Here is a 24,027-nt window from a genome sequence, read left to right on the forward strand (position 1 = left end):
ATATTTAAACTGTGGGGGTCACCACCATGCACCCAGGTGGCTATATTCTAAACTGGGAGGGTCTAACCTCTGACTCTTGCCTTACATCTCTCTAACCCCCCATCCTAGGCAGCCTCAGCCTCTTGGTGTCCCCGACAATTCCCTATGACTGCAAAGAGCAGAGAAGGTACCGATGACCTGTGTGGGTAGAAAGAGTTCCTGAGCACACCCTCTCTATGCTGATGAATTCATAGATCTTGTCAAAATGCTTGTGCTTCTATGTGTACAATATAGATAGATGCATTCATGTGTAGGTAGTTTTATACACACAGATATATAATATAGATCCACATGCATGAATATACATAGATTTATGTAGGTATTTTATATACTCTGCACACTTATACAGACATTCCATGCCATATATGCATGAACATACACATTTGCATCTGAACAATGCTTAGACACAGATACCTACACACATACACATTACACATCCATGCATAACTATATACATATACGTCTAGCTATGTGCATATATGTACATATTACACACATGTAGTTATGCACACAACTATTCCTATACAGATGCTCTCCCTAAATACATTCACATACACATATAGACCCATGCCTATGTGCACATAGATTCACACATAGACTTATGTACACATTACATACATAACTATGTAGATATACCCACATGTACCTTTGTACATATAGATTCATATACACACATCTATACTGATTTGTGCACATATGCACATGTGTATGCCCATGTATACATATATGGATTCAAACACATACCTATATAAAGACAAATACAGAGTATCCCCAAAATCTTTATGTAGTTTTAAGCTTTTAAGACCTTGGGCCACTTTGTCTATACGCATAAATTTGCACACACATCTGTTTATCTGCAGGCAGCTAGGGGGCACAGTGGGTAGAAGCTGGACCTGGAGGCAGGAAGACACAAGTGCAAATCCAGTCTCATACACTTACTAGCTGTGTGACCCTGGGCAAGTCACTTCACCCTGTTTGTCTCAGTTTTCTCATCTGTAAAATGGTCTGGGGAAGGAAATGGCAAAACTTCTCCAGTATCTTTGCCAAGAAAACCCAAATAGGGTCAGAAGAGTTGGACACAACTGAAAACAACTGCATATGTATGTATGTATGTATGTATGTTTGCATGCCAGCAGTCCTGAATAAAACACTGTGTGAGTTAATCAGCCAATATTTCTTCAGAGCCTGTTCAGTGCCAGGGTTAGGGTACTAGAATCTCTCTCAAAGAGTGACAGAGAAGCTCAGCTCCCTGTTGTCCATTCTCTGTCATGCTGATCCTGGCTAGAGAGAGGGAGGCCTGGAATGGGAGGCAGATGCTCGAAGAATTGTGGGGAAAGATGTCCAGGAACAAAAAAAGACAGGGGCATATGGAAGCAGACTGGGCTGAGTGAGAGTGGGGGAGGAAGATGTCCGTGAACAGAAGACAGATGTGAATAATGGAGGAGACTGATATGCCCCAAATTGACGCATTATACAAGAGACAGATGTGCTCCAGTGAGGGGAAAAGAAAATCCCGGGAATGGAAGGGACAATGATGCTGGGGATAGGGGAGGAAGGAGAGATGGAGAACACAGATGCATTGTTGGGTCAGAAGCGATAAAGATAAAAACAGGCTGAGATACACATAGAGTCATAGAGAGAAGCAATCAATCAGGCATGTTTATTGGGCATCTGCTTTGAACAAGGTACTGTGCTTGTTCCGGTAGGGAAACCCAGAGGATCCCCACTTCTACTGGAGTTGGTCTTTTCTCTGACCCTGAAGGACTGCAAAAGCCCAGAGGGTCTTGCTTCTAGGGCAGTCCAGACGTGACCAGCAAAATTAACAGAAACAATAACAGAAAGGATTCGGAGGCGGTGGCGGCAGCAGTAGCCATAGCCCGAGGGTTACAAGGGGCTGCAGGCTCACTTGGAGGTCTCTGGAAACTGGCTTTGCCTTGCTTGCATCTTTTCTGACTGTTAGGGGCTGCACTCACCTTGAAAAGAGCCAAGTGGCCAGCTAGGAATGGGGGCATCCTTATCAGCAAGGAAAAATCAGACGGGTGGATCTTATTAGATTGCGAGGTTTCTGCTTATAAAAAAGCAGTGAAATGGATTATGTAAGAAAGTAGTGAAGCTTGTCCCAGGTCAGGGGCTTCTAACCTTTCTTATGTCATGGAGCCCTTTGACAACCGGGGACCTGTTGTCAGAATGTCATCTAAATGTATAATATATAACTATATATTATATATGAAAATATATAAATACATTACAAATGTATAATATATAAAGGATTTTAAAAGAAAACAGTTATATTGAAATCATTGTCAAAATATCGAAAAACAAAACCTCCCCGATTTCCAGATCCCAGGCCAGGAACTATTGAATAATGTAAGTCTCACTTGGGAATATGCTGCAGTGATTGAGCCCTCAGTTCAGCGCCTGGGCGAGCCCAACAAACCCACATCTTGCCTCATTATTTAGCTGTGATTGTGACCAAAAGGAACTCGAAGTCGTGTAGAGGTCACTGCAAGTGACTATGGCAGCCAAGGAGAATTCTTCTGTGTCAACAGAGAGTGCTACATTTGTATTTCTTCCAGTAGTGAGAAACAGTTACAGGTGCCTAAGATACAAACTGGCTTTTATCTTGGCAGAGAAAGTAAAAGATTAATACTTCTTTACTCTCCAGGTTTTCAAGGAGAATGGAGTAGTCTTTGAGGGAATGGAAGACGTGCTTCAAAAAGCAAACAGAAAGGGAATAACATGGACAGAGGAAGGGAACTCTGTCCTACATCAGGAGGTAGGGAGGAGGAAGAATGTGCCACAGGAAGGAAGGTCAGAAGGACCCTGTACCTTTAGGTACAAGGCCCTTCCTGTGTGGGAGAAGGGAGCTGAACAGTCTTTGGAGCAAGCAGCTTCTTGTCCTCAAGAGGTTTAGGGGATGGACCCACAGGCCATCAGATGATCATTCAGGGATGGCCAAAGGAGGAAGAGATGAGCAGTGGTGCCAGGTGAGCTACACGCTCAGAGGTCCCGATGTAGCTATGCTTCAATCTAATGTTACTAACAGAGAGGAGGGATGTTTTTGGGTCTTACTTGACTGAGATGTTCCTGAGATTGGTTCAACTTGGTGTCTTTCTGTTGGTGATTCATGTATAGACATGAATGCTGCCACAAGGAACCCACATAGGAAGTACTGATAAGGATTATGAAATCTTAGGGGGCAGAATGAGAAAGGGAAACTCCCTCACTGTTCCCCAAAAACCCTTCAAAAGCCTGGGCACCCAAGGGGCATATGTGGTACTATGTAATGAAGGAGATAGAGTGATGGACTTGGAGTCAGGAAGACTTGAATTCAGACCCTTATTATCTATATGACCCTAGGCAAGTCATTTCATGTCTATTTGTCTCAGTTTCTTCATCTGTAAAATGGGGATAATAATAGCCACTATTGTTAGTTTGTTGATAGGATCAAATGAGATAATATTTGAAAAGCCCATTGCAAACTTTAAAGTGCTACATAAAGACTAGCTATTTATTATTATTACTGTTGATTGAAGGTAGGGATTTAAAAGAGAAGACAGATTTGGGATGTGAACAGCTGGCTAATAAGATAGTGTCTGAGAACAGGATTTGGGTTTCTGGCCCATGGCTTAAAATGTAGAAATGATGGGCTCTTGGCCCGAGATGTAGTGTGTCTAACAAGGGCCAGTAAAAAAAAAAAAAAAAAAAAAAAAAAAGCATTTTCCAGAATGCTTGTGAGTCTGGACCAAGGGGGCCTTAGGCTAAAAAGGGAGGAGGAGAAGGAGGGAGAAAACGACCCCCATAGATCTGCCAAGCCAGAGATCACAGAGAATAGTGACTGCATCATTGGAGGGAGAAGAGCAGGAGAGAAGGGCAATAATTCATGGGAGACAATATCTAGGAAGAGAGCCAGCCATAAAAGCCATGGCCTCTGGGGTTTACACAGATGCTCTGAGTATGGAAAACAAGCCTGGTGAATGTGAAAGCCTCACACAGGGAGGCAGATTTCAGACTCCGAAAAGCTCCGAGATGGAAGGGACATCATAGGTCATTGAACCCTAACAAGGATCTCCGCTTCACTACCACAAACTAGGCAAACCTTTGCTTAAAGGGAGGGGGAGGAGAGCGGCCCCCCATGGCTGCCCATGCCACCTCTCATCCTTAGGAATGTTTTCTGCCCTCTTTGCAACTTCTGCTGTTGCTTTGCCATCGAGGGTATCACTGAAGCTTGGATGGTTGGGACTTGTGTCTGGAAAAGGGCACGAGGAGAGAGGGTTCCTTGTTTAAAAGGATCCAGGAAGATAAAAGGGGGGCTGTGGAGAAGCATGTGTAAGCAGATAAACGGGTATGAGGAAATCCAGGAAACTAAGGGAGGAAACATGATGGGGAACATTTGATTGAGCACCAACAGAGGGAGGAACAGAAGCTGTGTTATTGTAGGAGAATACTACAGACCACCTGGACATAAGGGAGAATGATATGAGGCATTCTGGAAGTATATCATCACAGTGATAGGCTGATAGGTCCAGAGGCATGTTCATACTGATGGGAGATTTCAGTGTTCCAGACATCTGCTGGAATCTGTCTCTCTTTCTCAGTCTCTCTGTCTCTCTTTCCTTCTCTCTCTCTCTCTCTCTCTCTCTGTCTCTGTCTCTTTGTCTCTCTCTCTGTCTCTGTCTCTGTCTCTCCCCTCTCTCCCTCCCTCCCCGTCTCTTTCCCTCTCTCTCTCCCTCCCTTTCTCTCTTTCTTTTTCTCCCTCTCTCTCCCTCTCCCTTCCTTTCTTTCTCTCCCCCTCTCTTTCCCTCCTTTTCTCCTTCCCTCTTTCCTTCTGTTGTTCCTCTCTCTTTCCCTCTTCCTTCTCACCTCCTTCCACTTTCTCTTCTCTCCCTTTACACAGCAGCTGAGAAATCAATGTCTTAACTTAGTCATTTAAACCATGATTAAACAGATGGATGAAATGATAATGGTAAGTACTATTCTGGACCTCCTGAGATGAAGAAACAGCACCTGCTTGCTGAGCTAGAATGGACAGAAACCTTGGAGTCAAGTCACCAATCTGTCTAGGCTACATGAGAAAAAAGGGGAGGAAATCCAGGCATAGTTGAGTTGAGGGCTGGGTTGGGAGAGCAAAGCCAGGCCTTAGATTGTACAGATCTAAGCAAATGATGCAAATGGATTAAGGGTTTTGTAGAAGGGATAGATTATATCCAGTAATATAAGATGGTCCTTGAGGGATTTAAAGTTGTCAGGAATGAAATCCTGAAGACGTACATGCAAACAATTCTGTTGAGGAAGAAAATGGGAAGCTTCCCAAGGTGACTAATGTAGCTGCACAGGGAACTAATCAATTAATAGAAGTTTAAAGAGACTTCTAAGTGATGGAAGTAAGTACAAGTAAGTGAGGACGAATACAGAAGAGGAGCATGGTGCAATGAGGAGAGTGTCAGGAATGCTAGTGCCTGGAAAGAGCTGAAGAAGGTCATGGATGCTAAGGACTAGGGCAAGCTTTTTGTTTTTGTAAAGCTATGTTGGCATTAAGAGGATGACCTAAGAACATGTAGGATTGATGCTTGGGGGCATACATACCCTGATGGTAATGGGCAAGTGTAAAAAGGATGAACATACTGGATTCTTATTTTTCTTGTTTGCTTTTCCAGGAAGAATAATCTTTGAACTGGGGAGGGGTAGAATAAAATGGTTAATAGGACTTTCTTCAATGAGCTCAAATCAAGCACATCCCTGGTGTACTGAAAGAACCAGCAAATGGGTGTGCTGAACTTTTGGTGACATTGGAAAGATCTTGAGAATTGGAAGAGACTGCAAAGCTGGATAATGGCAAATGTCTCCATTTTCACAAGTGGGAAGAGAAAGGAATAAACTAACTATAGACCAGTGAGCTTGATTTTTATTTCTGGAGAAATTTTAGAGCACATTATCAAAGGAAGGCTTTGAGAGCATTTTCAGAAGGAAACAATGGTGCCCTAAAGTTAGCATGGCTTCATCCAGGATCAATCATGCCAGAATAATCTGATTTCCTTTTCTGCCTGTTAGTTTGGAGGAATACTATAGAGTTTAGATACATTTCAGGAATTCATTTGATTAAATCACTCATTCTATCCAGTGGACAAAAAAAAAAAAAAAGAGAGATGTGAGCCAGGTTGTCCATTTGGCTGTATTTTATAGCTGTTGAGTGACTAGATCCAAAGAACACTCATTAATGTGTGTATGACAAACATGGAGTGAATTGTAGACTAGTGGCATGACCCAAGGATTTGCCTCCTTTGTCCTTCACTATTTAAGATTTTTTATCAATTGGCTTGAGTGAAGATATAAATACCATGCCTGTCAAATTGAAGATAATCTGAAGGGCGAAAGGAGGGATAATATTTTAGATGACAGAGTAAGCATCTAAATAGATCTCAATACTTTCAAATTATGGGTTGAATGTAGTAAGAAAAAATAATTGGTCAATCAAACAAGAAGTATTTATTAAGCACTTACCATATTTCAAGCACTATACCAGGGATACCATGACAAAGATGAAATCATCTCTGCCTTTAATTCTAGTGGTTGAGAAGATGTGTACACATATAAATATATATAAATATAATTAATACAGGTGAGGGTTTTTTGAAGGGGAGAGAGGAGTACATAAGCAACTGAAGGGATGGGAGTGAGGAAAAGCTTTGTAAAGACATTTTTCTCTTCCTTTCTCTCTTGCTTTCTGACATCCCACTTAGGAAAGCATATCTTTTGATAATTCTCTCCTAAAATTTGTACTCCTCGTAGATGCTCTAACAATACACAATTTATCCCTGGTACTTTCTACATATTCTAAATTCTGTTCTTGTGTATTGAAAACTACTCCCTTGTCCCTTAGATTCTCTGACTCTGCAGTGACCTGGGGATAGGTCACTATAAAGAGAAGGGGATGGCTTCAGTTGGAAGTATCAGACATAACATCAGGCTGCTGAGTTTCAAGACACTCAACTTCTCATTTGCAAACCCTCTTGGACAATCAGTGTTTGTTGGCCCAAACTGTTTCCCAGAACCAATGAAGCCAAGCATGTCATTGTCATCATCAAAGAACCTACCATCTGGGAGCCCAAACTGGTGCTACTGGTTGTCTCTCGGAAGCAGGTGAAGTCAGATGCCCTGCCTTGCATTTGCATGGAGAAGTGTCTAATTTCTTTCCTCAGGCAGTTTCGACCTTCTCTAGTTTTCTAGACTAGATTCCTTATAGCTTAGGCTAAAGTGTCCATCTGACAAGGCCACAATTGGAGCACCTTCTATCTCACAGCAAATGGCCCCGTTTCTAGGAGCGCAGTGACGTTGGTGACCATCCCTTCTAACCTGAAATTAACCGCCACCTCTTTGCTAATTCAGGCAGAGACGAGGATCTATGATGGAAAATTCTATTATGTCAACTCTTGTCCTCTTCTCACTCCTTCTTCCTATAGTTGTGGCTGCAGAGACTCATAACACTTTGGCTACTTTATGACGTAAACATTGGGTGTCTGCTGTTTGGGGTGGGGCCTCCCCAGGGAGAGGATTGATGCCTACTCCAAGCCCAACTTTGTTCATTCTCTCAGGACCTTATGTAGCATGAAATATCACTGCTTCCTTACTAATACCTTCTTTTCCATATCCTAATCCTGTTACCACCATCATTGCTTCTGCATTCAGTCTGTTGTGATATGTTGTTTTGGTTGAAGTATATGAAGAAAATTTGGCCTCACACAATTATGTAGTTGGAAAAGGGATGAATATTTTAACTGGCAAATAATATTTTAGTATTATTGTGAAAATAGTTTTGACCTCACTGACCACCAGATCTCAGGCACCCCCAGAGCTCCATGTGCCACACTTTGAGAACCACTGCCTTACTGTATAAAATGGTTTTAAAAGGAGGAAAAAGACAAATTTACAAATGAAGAAACTCTAATGGCAAATAGTTACTTGAAAGAATAGTCATACTCACTGCTTATCAAAGCAATATAACTAAGAATAGGTCTGTGGTACCTCTTTACATCTATCAGATTGACAAGAAAGAATTAAATGAAACTCACTGTTGGCTAGTTGTAGAGAAACATCCTTCATTGCTGATGGAATTCCAATTTGGTGGAATCCTGGAAAGCGATTGAGCAATGCACTGAGAAATTTACCAAGGTAATCATATCTTTGGACTTCTACATAATTCTGTTGGTGGAAAAATAAACAACTATCTTTTCAAAGCTATATATACCAGCATTACTTGTGATTGGGGGTGGGGCAGACACCGCCTGGAAAGTGCCTAGATGTCTAATGACAGAGAACAGTTAAGGAAAGTATGGTCCATTAATGTAATGGAATCCTCTAATGAAATTAAGATGCATAAGTATGATTACCAGGTATCATCCACATCTCTCATTCTTTATGTCTCAAAATACTAAAGGAAAGCAGTAACAGGAGTCCCAAGGCTAATAAGAACATGATTGGAGGAAATAACAAATCTAGAGTTTTTCTTGATGGCCAATGACAGAAAAACTTTTAAACATTTTGAAATGGCTTATCAGAATAATGAGGGCTGTCACAGATTGGCAAGCTGATTTGTCAAACAGGACAGATCTCATGTATAAAGAGATTTTTGTGCCAATGAAAACAATTCCCTGAGGGGCAGGAAAAAAGCAAGCTCCGGCTTTTGTAAACAGCCAGCCCTCAGAGAACTAGCCTGCAATCTGTTTGCTTCTCATTGAAAATTGTCCTGCACCCAGTTGGACTCCTGAGCCTGCTTTTACCTGAAGACTACAACATTGGAGAGGTTCTTGCCCTCATCCCAATACTCTTGGTCCCTCGAGCCATCCTCTGACATTTTATACCATTGGTATAATAAAGACAAGCCCTTATCATTTTCCTCCTCTACAATCTGGTTTCCCTAAACCCCCCAGGGGCCATCTTTCCTTCCTTCCCTGCATTGGTCGCTGGCTGCCTAACTCATTCTCTTAAATCCAAAGGTTTTTTTCCCCCCTTTCTTTTTTTCTCTTTAGCCTTCTCCAGTCCCAGCTACCCTGTAATGAAACTCTGGAACTTGCTACATCTCTCTTCTAAGTCAGGCAGAGATGAGGGTGGGAGAAACTGTCTTCAGGATTTCCCTTAAATCTCCAGTTGTACTATTGGTCAATACTTTTAGATATGAGTTGGTTCTTATCCAATTAATCAATTGGTCAACCAATCAATAAGCATTTATGAAGTACCTACTATGTGTCAGGCCTGGGGGATATAGCATTCAATCAACAAGTATTTACTATGGTCCGACTATGAGCCAGGTATTATACCAGGTGCTGGAGATAGAAGATTAAAAAAAATAAATAGTTGACTCAAGCCAGTAGTAGCTCTCCATCTAGTTAATGCTCACCATCACCTCCAACATACATAGACAAACACACACACACACACACACACACACACACACGCACACACACACACACACACTCTAATGTAGTGGGTGTCAGCTTATTAAAGCTAAGAGAAGGATGATATGCATCTGGTCCTATCACCAGTCTCATATGAGGGGTGTCTCTGGTGCCCCTCAGCCCAGACAACCATGAACTCCCCCTTGTTCAGTTAGCAGCAGACCCCAGGATTCCTTGTGCTTCCTAGCAGGTACAACAGATCAAACACAGAAGAGTAAGCAGTGACAGCAGCATTTAGTGCTTATCCTAATGTCCCCAATCTTCTCTTTAGCCAGCTTCTGGAACACTATCTTTATTCCAACTCTCCTCTTTTTTATTTTTTTTTTTATTGGTGAGGCATTTGGGGTTAAGTGACTTGCCCAGGGTTACACAGCTAGTAAGTGTTATGTGTCTGAGGTCGGATTTGAACTCAGGTCCTCCTGAATCCAGTGCCGGTGCTCTATCCACTGCGCCACCTAGCTGCCCCTTTTATTCCAACTCTCTATCTAAGCATCTGAGATAAAAAGCACCTGTACTTTAGGTGTTAATCCCCTGGCTTTCTCCAGCAGAGTTGAGGAGGTGGTCCTTTTAGCTGTGACACAACCTCAGAAAACAGTCCCGGGTTTTGACTTTTAAGACATAGTTTGAAGCTTGGATCTACCACCTGCTATCTATGTGCCCTTAGGCAAATCATGTCTCTCTGGGTCTCAGTTTCCTCGTCTTATAACAGGAGTTTCTATAATTCAATTCCCCCATCTGACCCGCACAGACTACCACCCCTGTAAGTCCTCCCGCTCCTGTCTAAGATAGGGGATGTATCTGGCTTTATGGTCTATAGCCACTGTTCCTCCAAATACTTGCTTGGTGTAGACATCAGGCCAGGGTCATGATTTGTTTGTACCCAGATCTCCATACACAGGCTTATTTGGGTCCAGAATACATTTTTATGGTGACACTCATCTTTGAAAGCATCATTCACATATTCACATTTCCCAACTAGCTTAGGGTACTAGACCATTCCAGCCCCAGGATCTCTGAAAGCTTTCTCACCACCTTCATGGTGAAGGCCAGCCTTTGGTACATCTTGGTAGCATGGGAACTCCTACTGGTGGAAGATATTCTAGTGGTCGATCATTAATAGGCGTATATGTCCTCCTTCTCCATGAGTCACAAGAATCCATTGCCTCCAACAAGAGCTCCTATCAGTCCTGTACACCAGAGACTGAGTTAGTGTCACTCACTTGGGATGGGTTCCAAAGCCTCTGCTGTTCTTATCTACCAAGATACTCAAAGAAATGAATTGTTGATCAATACTCCCTTGCCAGTTGTGATTTCTTGGTTCCCTTTCCTGGACCAGCAAAGACTATTTTCTCCCAGTTGTGCTGGGCTAAGATCTAATGCCTTCCCTCCCTCCTTTAAGGATGCTGACACCTCCTCATTTCTTCTTTTTAAAATTTTAATTTCTTTTTATTTATGTTGTTAAATATTTCCCATGTACATGTAAAAAATTAACATTTGTTTTTTAAAATGTTGCATTCCAAATTTTCTCCCTCCCCCTTTCTCCCACTCCTCCTCCACCCCTTGAGAAGGCAAGCAATATGATATTGATTATACATGTGAAATCATACAAAACACATGTCAATATTAGCCATGATGCAAAAGAAAACATGCCCACACAAAAATCAATAAAAACAAAGAAAATAAGAAAAGTATGCTTTAGTCTGCCCTCAGAGTTCATCAGTTCTCTCTCTGGAGATGGGTGGCATTTTTTATCACAGATCCTTTGGAATTGTCTTGGTTTTTCTGAAGCCATTTCCTTCATCATTTCTTATGGCACAACAGTATTTCATTACAATCATATGCTGCAACTTTTTCAGCCATTTCTCAATTGTTGAGCATCCCCTCAATTTCCAATTCTTTGCCACCACAAAAAGATCTGCTACCTGTAGGTCTTTTTTCCCTTTTCTTTGATCTTTTTGGGATACAGACCTAGTAGTGGTACTGCTGAGTCAGCGGGTATGCACAATTTTCTAGCCCTTTGGGTGTAGTTCTAAATTGTTCTCCAGAATAGTTGGGCTAGTTCACAACTCTACCAACAGTGCATTAGTGTCCCTATTTTCTCACATGTCCATCAGCATTTGTTATTTTCCTTTTCTATCATGTCAGCCAATCTCATAGGTGTAGAGTGCTATCTCAGAGTTGTTTTAATTTGAATTTCGAGTTAGAGCATTTTTTTATGTGACTGTTGACATCTTTGATTTCTTCTTTTGAACACTGCCTGTTCATATTCTTTGACCATTTATCAATTGCAAAATGGCTTTTATTTTTATAAATTTGGTTCAGTTCCCTATATATTTGAGAAATGAGGCTTTCATCAGTGAAAAAATTTTCATTTCCTGTTTTCCTTTTAATTTTGCCTGCATTAGTTTTGTTTGTGTAAAACCCTTTTAATTTCATGTAATCAAAATTATCTCTTTTACTTCCTGTGGTCCTCTTTATCTCTTGTTTGGTCATGAACTCTTCCTTCATTCAGAGATCTGACAGGTGGATTTTACATGCTCCCCTAATTTGCTTGTGATATCACCCTTTATGTCTAAATAAATTTATCCATTTGGATCTTCTCTTGGTATATAATGTGAGATATTGGTCTATACTTAGTTTCTGCCAAGCTGCTTTCTAGTTTTCCCAGCAATTTTTGTCAAATGATGAATTCTTACCCCCCAAAGCTTGGATCTTGGGGTATCAAACACTGGATGACTATGGTCATTTACTTCTGTGTATTGTGCACCTGAGCTATTGCACTGATTCACCACTCTCTTTCTTAGTCAGTACCAGATTGTTTTCAAGATCACTGTTTTGTAATATAGTTTGAAATCTGGTACTGCTGGGCTGCCTTCTTTCATGTTTTTTTATTGATTCCCTTGATATTCTTGACTTTTTGTTCTTCCAGATGAATTTTGTTATTTTTTCTAGCTCTATAAAATAACTCTTTGGTAGTTTGATTGGTATAACACACCTCTTCATTTCTAACTAGCATGTGTGTATGTGTGTGCATTTGTGTATACTTTAAGAAAAAGAAATGGATATGGGGAAAACTAGAAGGACAGGTAGATTGTGTCCAGATGCAGATAAAGGCCAGATAATCCTGTTTAAGGAAACCTAGGGAAATGACATTCATTGCTTCCATCTCCCTGCTCTCATATGGAGACCATGCCCAACAAAGGGTTTGATTTTGTCTGAGCTCTTGGAGGGGACCTGCTCTGCTCCCCGCCGCCACAGCCAGCCCAGAGACATGACCATTGTCTTCTCTTCAGACCAATGGCTGGAATCCTCTGGAGATCTGAGCAGGTCTAGAGCTGTGAAGGGTGGGAATCCACATTTGAAAGGCTAGGGAGTAGATAACAAAGTTTAGATAAGAACATTTTGACCCTTTTTAACTCTAGCACATTCTTTCTGTTGATTATTTCCTATTTTTCCTATATGTAGCTTGCTTTGTATATATTTGTATGCGTTTTGTCTTATAAACTCCTTGAGGCCAGGGACTGTCTTTTGACTCTTTTTGTACCCCACAGTGTTTAGTGCAGTGCCTAGCACATAATAGTTGCTTAATTAATGTTTACTGATTGATTGATTGATTGATTAAGAAAGAGTCCTGTCACTGAAGTGAAGGCTGGATAACCATTCATCACTAGGAAAGTTGTCTAGAGGAGTGTCGTTTAGGCTGGATTAGATGTCTTCTAAGGCCTTCAACTCTGAGGTTCTATGATTCTGTGTCAAAGTGCCAATCCTAGATGTTGGGAACTGTGTCTTTGGATTAGACACGTATTGGAAAAATTCCTTCTGGAATGATTGCAGAGAAAGCTCAGTGCAGAATAAAATATTTTGAATGAACTTATCTCGAAGCTAAACTGCCTTTTCCCTTAGACATTTTAAAACTCTTAATAGGAATACATTGTTTGTCTAGTGGGTTTTTTTAAATCCTTAGATAAGAAGTGCATGATTGGAAAGCGAGGGAGAATAAAAACATGAGTGAGACAGCAACAGTATGCCCAGGAGAGGACCCCTACAGCTACTAATGTGTAAAACTTATCATTTACAGTTCCTCCTGCTTATTTCAAGCCGGAGATAATGGAGAAAAGTGGCTGGTTAGATGCCAGGATAGCATTTGTTTGCCAAGTGTAGTGTTTAGTACTTGTTAAATTTGATTTCTATCTCAGGTTTGTCCCATTAGTGGTCTACTGGTGATAACCTAGGCAACTTGGCCTGTAGATTCCTTAAAATAATTGCAGCACAAACTATTTCCTATTGCATTAGCGCATACTGAGTCAGTCTGGAAGGCCATCTACCTGACCCATGTAACAGTGTGCTTCCCTTTATATCATCTGTGTCAGAGGTTTCTGTGCCTGTAATGGGCTGTCTCTAGAGGTAGTGGAATCCCCCTCCTTGGAGGTCTCCAAGCAAAAGTTGAATGATCACTCGTTGGGTCTCTTGGAGATGGAATCATTTTTCAGGTACCAATCACTGAGGTCCTTGCAAGTATCGACCACTGAGGTCTCTTGCAGCTTGGTGATTTGGCCATTCTGATGTGATTTTGGCCAGTGTTACTGGGAGAATGCCTGGAATCCCATTTACTTGGAAAATAAAAAAGCTTTCTACCAGTGTTGGCTTTAGGAAAATGAGACTTACGAGAGAAGGAAGATGAATGGAATTGGAGTCAGTTAGAACCGAGGATGTGGAATAGTGAGCAACATTCAAATACTGGGAATGTTATAATTGGGAGGATATTGGATTTTTTTGTTCTATTCTTTTTCATTGCCAGAAAAGATGGAAAAAACTACTAAAATAATACAAGAAATATGAGTTAGATGTAGAAAAAAAACTTCTGATGGGATTCTAATGCATGTGAAATGGTCAGCAATTTAATTCATTTAAAAAGCATTTATTTGATGCCTGCTGTGTTCTAAGTAATGTGTTAGACAAATCCCCCAAAGTCTCTGCCCTCAATGGGCTTCTATTTTATGGAGCTGAAGAGTGGAGGGTCCCACGTGTACAGAGGAAAGGCACTAGTATACGCACACTGTCTATAGTATCAATGCCACCTCCTTTCTTCCCGGGTGTCCAAGGGGAGCGATGAGAACTAAGATGATGAGAGGCCAATTTCAGGACATGGCCCTTGAGCCCCCTGGGCTTTGGAGGGAGCTGGGGGATCCACGAGACTGAAGTGAGGGCTGGGTATTCCAGGTGTGGGAGGCCACTTAAGAGGAGATGCGACATGCAAACAAACATGGACAAAGAAGATGTGGACAGGATAAACTGGAAATGATCAATAGAGTGAGGGGGCTAAGAAAGGCATCCTGAAGCCAGAGTCTCATGGGACCAGCCACGGGGAAGGCAGCGTCATACGATCTCGGAGAAGGGTGCAGGATAGCGCAAAGTGTGAGAACACTGGGAAGGAGGGAAGGAGGACGGGGCCAGGTTGTGCAGGGCTTTCAATGCCAAACAGAGGATTTGATATTTGATCCTGGAAGGGATAGGGAGTCCCTGGAGTTTATTGTGCTGGGGATACAAATGCAAAGAATGAAACAATTCCTACCTTTGAGGAGTTTGCAGCAATGCTTGGGGCTGGATCGGAGAGGGGCGACACTTTAGGGAGACAGATTGAGTTTCCTGGATGGAAAGTGTTAATGTAACCAGGGTCTAGAGCGTAATTAGGAAAGATGCGCCCGTCTGTACCACTAAGACAGCGGTTTGTTGTTAATGTGAGATTTCGTCACCATATTGTGATGGAGACCAGGAAAGCTGCCGCTGTGGGCAGCTGTAATATTGAAAATTCCTTTGATCCCTCTAGGCTTCAGTTTCTCTGTTTGTAATACTGCCATGTTCATATTAATGAGTTAATGACTGAATGAAAAGTGGTTAATTGCTCACTGTGTGCCAGGCATTGTACCAAGTGCTGTGGGAAACAATGCCCACCCTCTTGGAGCTAACATTATGTACAGGGGTGGGGAATAGGACACATCTTTAGGAGTGGTGGTCGAGGAAGGGAGTCTCAGACTTGGTGAGGTGATCATAATTGACATGCCCTTTCCAGGAACAATGGTAAGCTGAGTTTGGTTTCTAAACCCCAAATGAGATATGGGGAGGTTGAAGTCAGGCAGGAGGCAGATGGCAAGGTGACTGCGTAGACAGCTGGGTGAAAGGTGAGCAATGGTCTGCTCTGGTGGTCTGGGGCTGGCTGGATTGAGTGAGCTCATTGAGAATGGGCTCAGTCAGTCACCAATCAGGGCACAGTTCCCTGAGTAGCAGGTTCAAAGTGGAGGGAATTAACTCCCCAAGGAATTGGATGCTTTCAAGAATGGCCTGGGGACACCTCTCTAATACCCCATTGAAAGAACAGCTTCTGGTTTGATTTGGGATGTGGTGTTTCCTTTCCTGTACCCATTGACATTGATGAAATTACAAGATTGGACTCTTCCTGTGTCTTACACCCCACCCCAGTGCCAAGACTTGAGGATTCCCAAATGTTTTTCACATGATTTATTATCATTTGAAGGAATGCGTGATTCAGAGTCAGAAAACCTGGGCTCTAATCCCGGTTCTGTCAGTTACCCCCTTGTCAACTTGGGCAAGTGACTTTCCCTCTTAGGACGTTGGCCTCGATGACCTTCAAGGCCCCTTTGAGTTCTCCACGTTGACCCATCTGGGTGTTCCATATTGGAGTAGGACTAAAATCCCAGGCTTAGTCCCTTTCCTCTGTTCCTTCTCATGTCTTTGTGGCCCTTTTTTTTTAGGCAATTGTGGTTAAGTGACTTGCCCAGGGTCACACAGCTAGTAAGTGTCAAGTGTTTGATCTGAGGCTGGATTTGAACTCAGGTCCTCCTGGCTTCAGGGCTGGTGCTCTATCCACTGCGTCACCTTGCTGCCCCTTGGTGACCAGTTTTGACGTGAGACTATCCCAAAGCAAGATCCCAGTACTGTCCTCCAACGTAGACTGACTCCTCTGCTTTTTGTCTCTTTGTAGATAGAAAACTTGCAAGAACAAGTGAGAGACAAGGACAAACAGCTGAGCAACCTGAAGGACCGTGTGAAGTCTCTGCAGACGGATTCCAGTAACACCGACACGGCCCTTGCGACATTAGAAGAGGCTTTGTCTGAAAAGGTGACCTTCCTCTGGACCCTCACTTTACAGGGCTTGGAGAGTCCGTTCTGTGGCTCGTCATTCATTGGAGTAACTACCAACCCCTGTTCCACTCACTAAATAGGCAAAAATGAAACAAAAGAGTGTCTGTCCTCAGAGGGCCTCCATTCTCCTGGGGGGGGGGGGTGGGGCAGGATCTTGGCTTGCTGCAGAAGCCCCTGCCTGCAAGGGGCTGACAGGCTGGTAGAGAGAAAAGATAGGCACATTCTTAATGGGAATTCAAGATGGAAAATGGTGCCAGGCAGGTACCAAGTGTGACTCTGATCCAGAGGCAAAAGATTCCTTCCTGGTAGATGGGGGATTTGGCCCCATACTTTTCAAAGCTACTTCATTAACATATGTGTGTTTTCAGGCCTAACTTGAAACAAAAGGCACATTTAGCACCTTATTTTAGAAGAAAATCAAAAAGCTGTGCTCAGCAGGAGGCTTTGTTCCAATTTAGTCCAAGATATTTTAGTAGAATTAATTAACTTAACAATCAGCAAGCACTTGTTAAATATTTACTGTGTCTTAGGTAGGGTGTTAGGTGCTGGGGATACAAGGGCAAAAATGGAAACAGTCCCTGCCTTCAGGGAGGCTGCGTTCTCTTAGGGGAGACAATGTGCGTGTGTGTGTGTGTGTGTGTGTGTGTGTGTGTGTGTGTGTGTGTGTGTAAGTAGGCTAAGTATAAATATAAAATGAATACATGGTAGTTTGGGAGGGTGACCACTGGCACTTGGGGGAGAGGTGATCAGGAAGGGCTTTCAGTAGAAGGAGATGCTTGAGCTAAGTCTTTAAGGAAGAGAAGGTTTCTGAGACAGAGCTGAGGTGTACAAAGGGATGTAGAAAGAGTCTGGAAAGGTAGGTTGAGGCCAAGGAGAACATTAAGATTTTCTCTCCGTCTTGGAAAGATAATTTTGGTCCTTCTTTCTAGCCTGAGTCAAAGCAATGTTGCCATCTGCCATGTTCAACAATGGTCAATGAGTAATAATTGGCAAAGGACAGCAGTGTAGGGAAAGGAGCCCTGGGATGTGTTCTAGCCATGGCATAGCTACGCCATTGGTCAGCTGAATGACCTGGCATAAAACATTTCTCTTTTCTGGGCCTCGGTTTCCTCATCTGTAAGGTGAAAGGAGTTCTAAAGTTCCTGAGTGTTCGAAAGCAATCCAACTGTGTGGAGTGTAGTACATAACTTGTGACTTTGTAAAATAATCAAAATGACTTTTCAAGGCAAGGGAAATAGTTTTTCTGCGTTGACAGGTTTATTTCAAGAAGATGTCAAGTCATTTTATGTTAAAATTGGGCTTTCCAAGACATATGATTAAATCATTACTTCTCTACTCATTTGGTATTTAATTTTGAAGTGGTGTGACAGAAGTCGAGGGTCACCTCTCTGTGCCCTTTCTTCCAATCCCCTGAAGCACATGTGTGGACGGACCTCGGAATGTTTGCTTGCACGCTTAGTTAAATGGGATCCTAAGTGTTTCTGAAGTGTTTGATCGGCCGCCTTTTTTTCAACATCACAGTCATTCACCCAGATACCAGCTCCCTCCATTCAAGCCTCTTGTAATGCAGAAAAAACAGTTAAGCCAAGCCAGCCAATGGTGGGCAACTGCTTTGGGTGGTATCTGGCACCTTCTGTCCCGTCCCTTTACTGGGGTGAAGGCAGAGGGTTTCATCCTGAGAGAGACACAGGAGTTAGAGTGCTGGCCTTGGAATTAGGAAGACCTGGGTCCAAATCCCACTTCTGACCCTTACTAGCTGTGTGACTCTGGGAAAATCCCTAGACCTCTCTGAACTTTGGTTTCCTGATCTGTAAAGTAGGAATAATAAAGTGCCTACACCACCGAATTGTCATGAAGATCATAGGACCACAGGTGTAGAGCAGGAAGGGCCTTCGGAGCCCTTCCAATCCAACTCCCTCATTTTGCAAATGAGGAAACTGAGGCCAAAGTTGACTTGTCAAGAGTCACGTAACATGGAAGAGCTGGGACTTGCGACTGGGGCCTCTGACTTTAGAGAGGGCAGTTTTTCCACTGTACAGAATTTTTAAGTAGAGAATGTGCAGAAGGCACTGTGTGAGTCTGAATGCGTCCTCCAAGTGGAAGTTTCCCTTTGTTTTCCTACGTTCATATCCAGCTCTTTCTCGGGTCTTCTCTGGAACCCCGATGGATCATTAATCTGGGTTCAGTTTTCTATTAGTGTGACCTTTGCTGTGTTTTTGCAGTCCGTGTGCCTGCAGCTCTGCTGGATCTTTGTGTTTGCCTCCATGTGACTTCATACACTCTTCCCCGGGTTTCTCGGAATTCATTTTCATCGCTATTTCTTAGGGTGCAATAATGTCCCAGTGTGTTCATAGGTGATAGAGCTGAGGGCTGCCTCCTTCATTTCCTTTCCTCTTGGGAAGCCTGGTAGCAGGGAGATGGTTAAGCCACTTACTAGCTGGGTGACCCTGGGCAAGTCACTTAACCTCTGTTGGCCTCAGTTTCCTCATCTGTAAAATGGGGATGCTAATAGTATCCACCTCCCAGCATTGTGAGGATACAATGAGATAATATAGATAATAAGATAGTATTTTAAAGCTCTCATCACAGTGCTTCCCATACAATAAGCACCATATCAGTGCTAACTAGTATTATTTCCTCTTCCTGTTAGAATTTGCCTTATTTGACACTCACTTCCTCCCTTCTTTTAAATTCCTTTCTCTAAACAAGTGATTGAGCTCTGCTGATCTCACATTGCCCATTCTTCCACATTCATGATTGATAGATTGAGGTCGAGTTCAAGGTCAGGCCTTTAAGAAAAACTGAAAAGCAAAATGTAGACATGAGAGCCGACCCAGGCCGGGTTTCAAGCTGTGTCCTGGCAAAGCGGCATTCTGCTTGTTTTGTGGAAGGAAATGCTGAGGAGAGACAAGCGGAGGCCATAGAATTCCCTAATCAGTAGGCCACTGAGCATCTATTAAGTACCTGCTGTATGCCAGGTGCTATAGTAGGTCCTGGGGCTACCAAGGAACAAACAAAACACCTCCTGCCCACAAAGCTTACTCCCGCCCCTGGGAAAATCACTTTGAAGCTGGGAAGAAGCTGAGAGAGCATCTGGTCTGAGCATCTTCCTTTATCCATGAGACCCTGAGTCTCCAGGCTGGGAAGTGACTTGATCGGGTGATTCCAGAGTCAGGCCTCTGGTCTCCTGGTCCCGTGCATCCTCTTCTGCTCTGCACTGATGCTCTGTGATGGCCCCTCAGTCCCCATCTTCCCCCCCTTCCCTGTCTTCTCAGACGGCAAATGTGGCATCCTTTGTCTTGTATGACCATGGTGGGACACATATGCAGAAAGACAGAAATTCTAGACTTAGCAGGGAGCTCAGAACCCTTCAAGTCTGCACTTCTCCAGCATTCTCCCTTGAGTCAGAAGTGATGGTGAGCCTCTCCCTCCTGAGGCCACCATTGCACTCTCTGACGTCTTTGTTAGGCCACATTTCTGCCTCTGCAGATTCTACCCATTGCCTCTCTCTGGGCCTGAGGGACTTTCATTTATATCTTTCTGTCCTCAGCACTGAGGACAATGCCTGGCACATAGTAGGTGCTTAATAAATACTTGTTAATTGATTGATTAATAGCTTAATTCTGGGCCAAAGCCTATTAAATTGGATCAGTCATCTAAATGTTGCCCATTTAAGTTTTCGAAAACTACTTTTCCATCTCTAAATCTTCTTTTCTTCAGAATAAATGTTTCTAGTTCCCTCTAATAACCTTTGTGTGGCACATTCCCTGGTCCTTTCATCATCCTGGTCATCTTTGGCTGGACACGATCCAACATATTTACTGTATGTTCTTCCTAAAATGTAGATGTAGTCAATCACTCAATAAACATTTATTAAGCACCTACTGTGTGCCAGGCACTTGTCTGGCCAAAGCAGGGTATACTGCAACTATCCCTTCTTTCTGGACCTCTTTCAAGGTAGCCAAGAAATTCGTTGGCTGCCATGGAGTACCCTTGGCTCAAGTGAACCTGGCATGGCTCATGTTTGGGCCATGCTGGTGAGTAGTAGCAAGTGCTTCTTACCTGTTGGGAGCAGCTACGTGGTTTGGTGTTAGACGACGTCAAGAAGACCTGAGTTCAAATCCTGTCTCAGGTGTTTACAGTCAAATCCAGCCGTGTGACCCTGGGCAAGTCACCATACCTTTCTCAGCCTCAGTGTTCTCATATTTAAAATAGGGATAATAATTATGTCTGCCTCAAAAAGTTGTTGTGAGGATAAATGAGTACTGTAAAGTTCCTTGTGATATTTGTTGAGAGGATAAATGAGTACTCTACAGTTCCTTGTGAACTTTGAAGTGCTATGGAAATGTTAGCTATTCATCATCATCATCAGCATCATCATCATCATCATCATCATCATCATCATTGTCATTGCTCTCTTCCTCCTCTTCCTCCTTTTCCTCCTTCTCCTCCTCCTCACTAGTTCTCATGCTAATCTAGAAGTAGCAGTAACAGTTTTCAGGAGGCAATATTTAGAAATTTGCTGTGGCTACCATCTGTTATCAGATGAGGCCGAGGAAGGGTGATGGGGGCCCTGTAGCTAACTGCCAGGGGCTCTTGCACCCGAGATAAAGTGCTCCGAGATTAGACCCACAAGGAGCCAGATTTGGGCAGAGAGGCCCTTGCCAATGCAAATAAGCTGAAAACAAGAGCACATTGTTGGGATTTCTGAGAGTTTGCTGTTAATCAAGTTGAACATGGCATATTAGGGCCTTTTAACACGTGTTTTTGACATTTAGCCTTGTGTATCTGACAGTTAAATTAGTCACCTCATGATTGAAGGAGAAATATTTTATGTTGTTTAATCACCAATAAAGCACAAAAATATAGCACAGTCCTGGCCTTTTGAAAATAATCTGTTTCTAGTAAATAAAGTCCTAGAAGCTGATAAAAATTGCCACGTATATGTATGTATATATGTATGTGTATACACACCTCTACATACATATATGTGTACATACATACACATACAAACACATATATCGACACACATGTGTATATACACACACGCAAGTATTGACACACATGTATATATACATGCATGCATGCGCACATACCTATACACACACGTACATATTTTCCCATTTAATTCATCAAACTTTCTGTTAAGCACCTACTAAGGGCAAGGCACTTTCCAGAACTCCCTTTGCATGTTTCCATTTCTAACGCTTTTTTTGCAGCAAAATCATCCTCAGATTAATTAGTCCATGAAGAAGAACTGCCTCTAACCAATGAGAGACCACTTCTTTTGGAGTTTAAGATCCTAGATCCAGAGGGGGAAGGTATTTCAAAAGTCATTGGGTTTAGTTCTGTCATTCTACAGATGAGGAAACTGAGTCACAGAGAGGTGAATGGACTCGTCTAAGGTCACCCAGGTAGTCAGAAGGAGAGGTGAGACTCAAACCCAGCTTGTCGGACTGAATGCAGGGCTCTTTCCACCACACTATGTTTTCTTAGGGCGAGCAGGCATAAATCTTTGAACTCGTGCTAACATGGGGCTGTCACAGCTTCGGAAGCCACAACTCAGTGAATACTTAATTCCCAAAGTCTAACACACTTCGTTGGTCACTACTAGTATTTATGGAGCCCGAGCACCTTTTCTTTAAAAATAACAGAGACTGAAAGCTAGGTGTGTTCCAGAGCTCCAGGAATGTAAGAACAACCACGCCTTCCATCATGCCGTAAACTACCAGGGAAATCGCAGAACCCCAGAGGGAGAAGGGCCCACAGAGTTTGTCTGGCCTCACCGGGCCTGGGGCACGTGGCCACCCAGCTTCTCTGTGGACATCTTCAATAAAGTCTGTTTCCCTTTAAAAAAAATCCCCCAATTACATGGTAAAATAATTTTTAACTTCTTTTTAAGTTTTGAGGTCCATATTCAATTCTTCCCTAACTTCCTTCCCTACCCCCTTCCTGAGAAGGCAAGCAATCTGGTATAGGTTATACATGTGCAATTGTGTAAAACATGTCCATATTAGTCATTTTGTACAAGAAGACTCAGAAAGAAAGAAAGAAAGAAAGAGAAAGAAAAAGAGAGACAGAGTGAGAGAAAGAAAAAAGAAAAATAGTCTGCTCCGATCTGCATTCAGACTCCATTGGTTCTTTCTCTGGAGGCAGATGGCATTTTCCATCATGAATCCCTTGAGATCAATTGCTTTCCCTTACATCAAACGCAAGTCTGTCTTCCTGAAACTCATACCCATTGCTAGGGCCAGAACAGGACTAATTTCTCTTCTATATGACATGGAGAATGGAAGAGGCCTGTTAGTCCCGAGGATAGAGTCAAAAAGACTGTTAATATGTTGGAATGATTGGGGCTTAGCTGAGAAGTTGAACATAAAGTTCTACCCTTACATTCAGGTGACCGACTTTGCCAGTTCAGAATGCAGGAGATACAGAAAACAGTTATACCTGACACATAACACTTTAAAGTTGGCAAAGTGTTGTAGTAGACTATAGCCCTAATATGAATCAGCAATGTATCATGGCAGTCAAGAAAGTGAATTAAAAAAAAATGATTGATCTGTGATTTCATTGATGAAGGGAATTACCTGGTGAAGTAACTCCTGCTATCAAGGCAAATTGCACCTGCTTAACATTTATGGTCTTAGAAAACTGCCTGGGCTATTGGGAAGTTTAGTGACCTAGCCAGCGTGGGCCAGTGATGAGACGTCAACCCAAGTCTTCTTGGCTCCAACGCCATAGCTCTACTATGGCTGTGTTAAAATGGGTAAAGTGTACAAGACCAGAGAGGCAGTAGAGCAGTTGGCCTCTGTCTTGGTCATACTTCATCTGGAGTCTTGGAGACCAGAGTTTAAGGAAAGACGTCAACAATGTGGAGCTTTGTGTTCATGACATGGGAAGATTGGTTGAAGAAAATGGGGATGCTTTGCTTGGAGCTAATACTGAACGATTACCATACGTATAGCACTGTGCTGAGTGCTTGACTAATATTGTCTTAATGGATGCTCACAACAACCGTGAGAGGTAGGTGCTATTATTACCCTCATTTTATAGTTAAGGAAACAGAGGCAAATAGAGGTTGAGTGACTTGCCCAAGGTTACACAGAGAGTAAGTGTCTGAGGTTGGATTTCATGTCTTCTTGAATCCTGAATCCAGACCTAGCACTCTATCCACTGTGACACCTACCTGCCTTCCCAGAGAAGAGGAGATGTTGAATGCATTTGAAATGCTGTCAAGTAGATAGACAGGTAGATAGAGTGAGAGGTAAAACATTTATTAAGTGTTTACTATGTGCCCAAGCATTGTGGTAAGTGCTGGGGATGTGTGTATGTATACATACACAATATGTGTATGTATATGTGTATACACACA

The 24,027-nt window shown here is 42.6% G+C and overlaps 1 protein-coding gene across 1 annotated transcript in view; it reads left to right on the forward strand.

Moving 5' to 3' along the window:
* Positions 1 to 24,027, forward strand: part of ERC2 (ELKS/RAB6-interacting/CAST family member 2) — an 888,684-nt gene that overhangs the window by 363,179 nt on the left and 501,478 nt on the right. Inside the window, exon 8 of the mRNA XM_027835912.1 lies at positions 16,492 to 16,629. Within this exon, the coding sequence (XP_027691713.1) occupies positions 16,492 to 16,629 (138 nt within the window). The remainder of the gene's footprint in view (positions 1 to 16,491; positions 16,630 to 24,027) is intronic.

Source organism: Vombatus ursinus, unplaced genomic scaffold (assembly GCF_900497805.2).
Source record: "Vombatus ursinus unplaced genomic scaffold, bare-nosed wombat genome assembly UNPS02014817.1, whole genome shotgun sequence".
Classification (NCBI taxonomy): Eukaryota; Metazoa; Chordata; class Mammalia; order Diprotodontia; family Vombatidae; genus Vombatus; species Vombatus ursinus.